We start from the raw sequence: 8,106 nt of genomic DNA, 5'->3' as shown, positions 1-8,106 counted from the left end.
GACTACCCCTGGCAAAGTTTTTATTATTAGTGTCTTCTTTTATATTTGTATACTGTTTTGTATACTTCTTTATGTCCCATGTACCCTCTATTCCTCTTTTTGCAATAAAGATTTAAGGGGGGGGTGGGGGGGGATTATTCCTACAGATTATTCCTACACTACATGAATGATACATCATCATGAAGTATGATTCATGTAGCTGAATTGCTGTATCGTTATCGTGAGCCATGTAACGTGTATTATATCGTGAGGTACCCTGCGATTCCCACCCCTAGAGAAGATATGTCCTAATTTGGGAGAACCAAGCCTTTAATGTTATTACTGAAACGAGCTGAAATAATGAGAGACTGCCCTCTGTAGTAAAAAAAAAATAACAGAAGATCATTTACTTGAACGGGCTTTCAATGGATGTGGCTGTGACTTTAAAGTGCTTGTATCTCCGAGCGTTCATCCTCTCGTTGGTGGTGATTCCCAAAGCAGCAATCTAAGAGAGACACAAGCAAAGACATCAGTATCACAGACATAAATACCTACTGATATTCAGATTGTAGCAGTTATCAGTTTAGAGTAGAAGAATTGATGCCTATGTGTAAAACTCAATTTTAAATCCTAGTTTTAATTAATGTTTTAAATGTGTTTTGTGTATCAAATGTAAACCCAGACCTGGTATAGCTGACACATGATGAGCACGGCCACCCACATGAAGTGGAAGATGCTGTTGAGGAACATCCAGAACATCCAGGGAGAGCAGGAGGCGATCTGGGTCAGATAGAGCCAGAAACCATCCTTGGCATAACTGGTGGCACAGTGGATCCTCCAGTCTGAGGGAAACAAGAGAGAAGTCAAGGAGCTGGCAGACAAACAGAGCGAGTCAAGTGTGAAAACGAGGGAAAGAAATTTAAAGGGTTCTTCTACTCACAGGAAATGCAGCCGTATATCATCCAGCAGATCATGCAGAGCAGGAAGAACAGGTAGCCCATGAAGTAGCGGTGATTCCCACTTCCTGTAGAGGAGAAACAAACACATCTTGTCACATCTTCACCATGTTAGCTTGCTGACACTTGCTCATTAGCAATAAACACAAAGTTGTGATGTCACAAGTTTTGCAGGTATTATATATATATATATAACTTTAGTATTGGACACATGAAAACTTTGACCTTGGACCTGACGGTGGTGCGAGAGGAAAAGTCAGGGGACCAACAACGACGTCACAATTCATAACTTTGCTTTCAGCCTGGACCAAAATTGTGAACAGATGGATGAACAGACAGACACTGCTGTCCATGAAGTCACGCTGCTAGCATGTCTAACAGGAAGTGCAACAGATATTATGTGATATTATACAAATTCTTGCTAACATGTGCAAATTAAGGAGCTTAACAGCAGAGATAAGAGAGGATACCTGCTGACATGACTAGGTGGCTGTGTGTCATGCAAGTCTAAAAGACATTTAAAGCCCTGAATATACTTGCTTTTAACTACGCGTTCGTGTACACAAGATGGCTGCAACGCGTACCCTGCGTTCCTTTGGAGCGTAGGTTGTGCACGTCCCCAGGAATTAACGCTACGCTTCCGCGAGATGCAGTTCCACACATGAACGTGGGACAGTATGTCGATCTGACCGGCAGGTCATCAGCAATCTCCTGTTCCACACACCAGCCCAGGTGGTGGCGGTATGCTGTTGGTTTGCCAAGGTCAGCAGCAGACTTCTAAAAAGGAGATTTATGGCGGGATGTTTACAATGAAACTCCTGGAGCTAGTCTGCAATTACTGAGATCGTTATGATGTCTCATTAAAATCACAACCTGCTGGAGTGTCACTATGTTTGGTTTGTTTGCGATGTGCAAATTCAGAGGTTGTCGGAGGAAAGATAATGCGGTGTTGGCGAGGGATGACCCGGTCCTGGTCTCCCCCCTATTCAGGTTTAATCCTCCAGGTACACATAAAGTATGCAGGCAAGTATGAGAACAATGCCGTTTGCGTCGCACACGCCTGTCTACGCCTATGCATTGTTAAAAAGCAAGTATATCCAGGGTCTTTGAGAAATGTTTTGTTTAGGAACTTAATGGTTCCCTGTGGATTTTTAAACCTCTAGTAGTGCTGTGGAGTGGTTTCTACGGGGCTTCCCCTTGTTCATCTTGTGCATGAGGATGCACATGCACATACAAACCCCGATACACACGACATACACTCCTACCACCAAGTCCACTGATCAACAGGTGACAGTAACACACCAAGATGAGCTGCAATGCGCCAGCAAAGACAGGGAACAAGGTGACCACTAGCTTGTAAACGTGGTCAAAAACAGTGCTGGATTTAAAACACTGTGGCTTTGTAAATGTTCTGTGAGGAAGTAAGCGCATTCAGCGCGTTTGGGTTTGCCGAGGACCGCCTGAATGTAAACAGACAGGACGCATACTGTGCGAGCACTGCTGTATATTTACCCTCGAAAAGATGACATGCAGCGCAAAGAAACCCCATACCTGCATCATAACCTGTTGTGTTTATGATATTTTAAACTTCTAGCCATGAGGCAGGGCTTGTTGTTTGTTCAGACTGTTTCCACACTTTTAAAGCTTCTTCCTGACCACCTGGTTTCCAAATGGAAGTGCAATAAGCCCTCTGCACTCCTTCCTTCCCCCACTGTCTCCAGTCTGCTCCTCAGACGCCGTCTGAAACAATCCTGGACACACACAGACGGGCGCGCACACTGGCTTCTCTCACAATTTCATTTCCCCCCTTTCTTTCTTTTTGCTTAGAGATGTTTTGTTTAAGCCCTTTTATTTTATAATAGTTTTAATTTATAACAAACCAAATAATTACCCACTACTTTCTTTGTTGTAGATCATTACATTTTTCAGTGTAGTTTAGTCAATTGAATGTTTTATCACCGGACACATTCATTAACGATCCAAAACAGGTCTACACTTAATGATGTGCTCTGTCTGGAAAGAGTAAGGGGAGAAAGCCAGTTGGCTAACATTAAATAAAATTAATACAATTATCTTGAATGCACTAACCATAACCTTTTTTCTACAAAATCTGTGGACAATTTGTTTCACAAAAGGTACCCCAGCTTACTCAGACGTGAAACATTTCCCTCGACATGTTTTTCTGCTGTGCACCAGAACCAGAAAAAATTGAGAGCAGACACATGTGGCTTCTTAAAGTGGAAAATGGAACTGATAAAACACAATAAAAAAGCCACAGCTCTCAGTAAGCAGATGAAAATTCCGTGTAGCCGGTAGTTTGGGAGTGTATGTGTTGTTGACGTCCTCATAAATCTGCTGTGCTGATGACATACCGACACAGTTCCCCACCCAGGGACAGTGGTGGTCAAACTTGGCAATGCAGCGGTTGCACACGGCACAGTGTTTGGACCTGATGGGCTTCCGTATCTGTAAAGAAAGCAGTCATACAAGCAGGGAAAAGTTGTCTTATGATTGCTTTTATCCTCTGTATGGATCGTACATCTCATGTAAGAGAGTAGTCTGAATTTACCAAGCAGGTACTGCAGAATATGCTCAGATCCAGGCTGCCTGTCTCTGCCAGCTCCACAATTGTCTGGAGGAAGGAAACAAGAAACAAAAGCAGGATTTAAAAAAAGAGACATGGCAGAAAAACAAACAACTGAGAAATTCATCTCGTCAAGGTCCATTTGGCACTGCAACAAAAGACCAAATGACAGTGTACAAGCTGGGCTGGGATTTCCAGCTGAACTATCACGCGGGATGCTCTGCTGATTCACAGTGAGCTACAATGGGATTTACAATTTGATTCAGCCATTAGTTTGTTTTCTGTTTTTAAAGGCAAACTAGTTGTCGTAAGAGGTTTGTTTTTATCTAATGTGCGGAGAAAGGATTTCCCCCTCCTCTCCTGTGTTTTTATCACTTTTACAGCTTATCATTGTGCAAATAAACCAAAGACCAAAAATCCTAATCTACAACACCCTCAGAGGAAAACAAGAGGTGGAATGGGATCCTCTGCAAGGGAAGGAAAGCTTTGAAGCTGACGAGCTTAGTACAGTGCTGGCCAGTACTGCGCTGTGCTAACAATGCAGGGTAAATTTAGCTCCTCATCAATCATGAGCCTGGTGAGAAGCAGGGCCTCTGTTGTCCTCCATTTGAGTGTGATAATGAGGGCAGAGAGGACAGAGGGCAGATGACTGTGGGCAGCAGGCCAGGGAATCAGCCACCAAGCAGCCGTGATCTCTCCAGTGAATACTAAGCATCTTTCTGCTGGGAACTGGAATTACACGTGGTGTTGGAATAAAATATGGGGGGAAAGTTACCAAGAAAAAAAGCACATGATCAGAATGCCAGTATTCATTATACCAACATTATGCAACAAAAGTCAAACCATTCAGAAGGAAAAACAGCAGTTGAAATACAAGATAACATCATCAGGATTTAAGGGCTTCAACATTTTCTTTAAACCATGTGCTTGCTGCTTGTTTCTTTCCTGCAACTTCACCTTTTTCTTCTGCTCCTCTGATGCCTTGATAATTCCTGGGTCAGACTTCCAGGATTTGCCAAAGTTGTAGAAAAGAGCCAGGGTGTTTATCAGGAAGGGCACGTGGACGGTGGCAAAGGGGAGATGTGCAGCAGGGTTAAGGAAGAGTCGGTGGACTGGGTTTTTACCACAATCAAATCCTCTTTATTTTAACCAAAGTACAACTGCTGTTGAGACTCTTCAGGTCTGCAAACTAACATCTCCTTTCTGTGATAGTAAAGATCAACATGGAGACTTGCTAGACAAGTCAAGAACTCCTCGCCCCGGAGAAGACGCAGGTCAAGATAATGAACTCACAGCAAGAAGTGAAGAACCACATAACTCCTTGCTGATTGTTTTAGCAAAGAGAAGAGACTGCACAAGCACACACACACTTCCCTCTCACTCATCATGTGGTCTAAAATAAGGTTCACCAGATGTGCACAGACAGATATCCTTAAAGGAACTAACTATTTCTTTTGAGCCAGGTCTGAATTAAGATAATCAGCTATCTGACCAATAAAAAAATCCAATTAAACTTTCTCAACACATGTTGTCTTGATGTTTAATCCAAGTCTGACCTGATATGAGCAATTTATGAATGACAATAATTAACCTCTTGTGTACCACGTAACTACACTGCCATTGACTGATCCTTCATCTAACCATTTACTAGGTATTTAACTAAAAAACAAACTCAATTACTCAGTAAGAAGTTGTCTGTGTGTTTTCTTTTTAAAGCAGAAGACGATGTCAATCTCTTGAAAGAATTCAAATTCTTCTAAAGAAACTGATCAAATTAAATATTGAATTTTTATTCACCCGGTTTGATTTATTTCATCTGTTATTAAACAGGTTGGTGCTCCTTTGCTGAGTGTTTATTAAAGTAGGGTTTCTCCTACAATTCATTGCTTCTATTTAAAAAAAAAAAAAAAGAAGTGGTTTCATTAGCAGAAGTGCTTAGGGAATATGCTTATTTGCTTTCTTGCTGAGAGTTGGGTAAGAAGATAGAGCCGGGAGAGGTTTTAAATCTGTAAGGCGAAGGAAGAAACGTGAGGCAACTATTTACCTTATTATGTCCAACCAAACTGGATAATCCTTTAAATCATCCAGTCTGGAGTAGCTGCACAGATTAATTTCTACTGAATTGTAGGCACTTGGCAAAACAAAGCATGGTATTTCAGTTTATTGTACGTGCTTTAATTCAAGCTGAACTCTGGGATCTGTATTTTCAAAACACATGTGATGTGGACACCAGCCATGAAATGTCACACCAATTCCACCATAACAGACGACGATAATATCCTCTAAAGGGTTTGCAGCCCTAGAGGTCTGCTGGGAAGTCAGTTGCTAGTAGCTATGGGGGAAACACAACCGCACCTTTGGTTTGTTGGCGAGGAAGAGCCAACAGCTTTTGTGGCCATTCCTCCAGCACGGTTAAGACTTCACTGATAAGCACTTTCCTAGCACCGACGGAGTGGTAGAGGCCTCTACAAGTCCCTGAAGACCACACAGAGCCACTGATTTTCATATGCATCTCCATAAAGAACTGGGTGTTGACATTATCCCCTGCTGAAAAGGCCTGACAAGTAAAACATTCTCCGGAGCGCCTCATTGGTCTACAATCTCAGCGATCAGTGGAGATGCAGAGATGGTGCCAGTGATCAATTCAGCTCATTTAGACAAATGGGTTCAATGCCTCCTAAGGGAGGGCTGGGTCAGGGCCGCCCGTTAGCGCCCATTTATCTTTTGAAAGGCTGAGCAGTGAGGTGCATTTGACAAGGTTTCCCTAGCAGCTTGACAGCAGAGGCCGAGCAATATGGTCAGAGACAGATTTATCAGTGTGCTGTTTGAAGGCTGCAATGGCGTGCAGACACACAAGTGAAATAAATGCTATATCAGCTCAGTACAAAACTCAAGGTGAATTCTTTATGGTTGTTTTTACTGATAGTAATCCACGTTATGAAAACAAATATATCTTGAAATGGACACAGTGCTCTTCGGAAGCTTCAGGTTTTGCCCTTACTCTTATTTCATTCCAACATCATCATTATTATTATATTACAGTCAGACATTCACCTGCTGGAAATGCATTTATGACCAAAATCTACTGAGGAAACTATGATTCGAGTCTGGGAAAGACGAAAATAAAAAAGTACTGTCGTCTTACAGCTCCACCCTTGTCATTTGATCTGATATCAACCGCGGGCCTGAGGAGGATAATGAGCTCACAACGGCAGAAAGTGGGTCAAATGTGGATAAAATGTTTTTACTCGGAAGGCAGAACGAACGTTTGCAAAATACAGGGCTGCATTACTACACTGCCTAATGACAAATGTGGAACATCAAAATCAAAACATTAATCCCCCATGTCGCTCTCTCTCCACTGTATTACATTCTTGCTCATTATGAGTAATTCTATGGAAAGTCAAACCTTCCCATTTGACCACATAATCAGGATGTTTTAAACCAGACGTTGGAATCTTTTAGTCCATGATACAAATAAAATAGTTATATACTCATCTTCAAATCCTAGTTCAATAAATGTTCAATAAAACTGCCGGCTCGTACAAAATGGGCAATGTTTTAGACGGCTGCCATTTTTTTTGTCTCTCCAGTGGAGTGGAAGCTCTGAAAGCGTAACACAACCCAGATTATCGGGCAATGTGGCTGGTGGGTAGCTGTGTGAACACTCTCACTCATATGTTCCAGCTTTGAATTTATTATTAACTTTGAGTTAAAACAAGCACCAAGTCATCCCGCCCCACAGCGCTCCTGATTTGCAAAGGACTTGCTTTGCATAAATAAATGCGATTAGAGAAAGTGCTACTTTGTATGTAAGCAGTCAACTGGACAAGAACTGTCCACTCCAGTGAGACACTGAATTTAGTTTACAACAGATAGCCCATGTCTGTGACGCTGCAGGAGAAAAGCTAAACTCTCCACAAGGTATGCCCCTGTGGTAGACCCCTTCCAACTATTTTCAGTAGAGTAGACACATGATGCATTCAAGACATGCTCCAAACACATCTCCAGCAGCATTTTAAACTAACTGAAGAGACCTTCGAGCATAGTTTTCTTTTTCAATAAGCTCAGGTCAAAGGCATCTGTACTCTCCCTTCCCATTAGTGGCGCAGTCAGGCATTAAATTAAATGCCTTCCACAAATGAGAACTCCCCTCTCACCTCCTGCAATTAGCAGATTTTCCAAACAGAAAGGCAATTCTTCCATGAACAAAAAAAAGAAGAAAGAGCAACCGCACTAAGGCCAACAGAAACTCTTTGGAGTAGCTTTATTGGGTTTTAACCAGCGGCTGTTATAGCAGCAAACACCAAAAACTGTTATGGCTGAAAATTGTGTCCTCTTACATCTAATCTTTTATGCGTGTTCTTTTACTATTATTATTACTAATTTTGTTATGGCTTATAGATACAAATGTATTGTGTTTTTATCCTTAACCTTTCCTCTTCTATACTCCTTATGTTAGTCTGTCCATATTTACTAGGGTTTAGGTCAGAGCTGTGAGATTGTTTAGTGTTTCCCCCTCTTGTTGTTCCTCTCCTCTCCTTGAATGTTCATTCAAGGCTGAGAGAGGATCTCTGTTCCCCAAAA

General features: G+C 42.0%; 1 protein-coding gene across 1 annotated transcript in view; it reads right to left on the bottom strand.

Annotated features, from left to right (window-relative positions):
* Nucleotides 1-8,106, bottom strand: part of zdhhc17 (zinc finger DHHC-type palmitoyltransferase 17) — a 31,553-nt gene that overhangs the window by 3,777 nt on the left and 19,670 nt on the right. The window contains exons 11-16 of the mRNA XM_038738490.1: nt 4,477-4,601; nt 3,505-3,567; nt 3,308-3,401; nt 920-1,003; nt 664-821; nt 390-484 (exon numbers count right to left, since the gene is read on the bottom strand). Of these exons, the coding sequence (XP_038594418.1) occupies nt 390-484; nt 664-821; nt 920-1,003; nt 3,308-3,401; nt 3,505-3,567; nt 4,477-4,601 (619 nt within the window). The remainder of the gene's footprint in view (nt 1-389; nt 485-663; nt 822-919; nt 1,004-3,307; nt 3,402-3,504; nt 3,568-4,476; nt 4,602-8,106) is intronic.

Source organism: Micropterus salmoides, unplaced genomic scaffold (genome assembly GCF_014851395.1).
Source record: "Micropterus salmoides isolate LMB-PRFRI ecotype aquatic unplaced genomic scaffold, ASM1485139v1 Ms_hic_scaffold_23, whole genome shotgun sequence".
NCBI lineage: Eukaryota > Metazoa > Chordata > Actinopteri > Centrarchiformes > Centrarchidae > Micropterus > Micropterus salmoides.
This window is presented reverse-complemented; position numbering and strand designations above follow the sequence as displayed.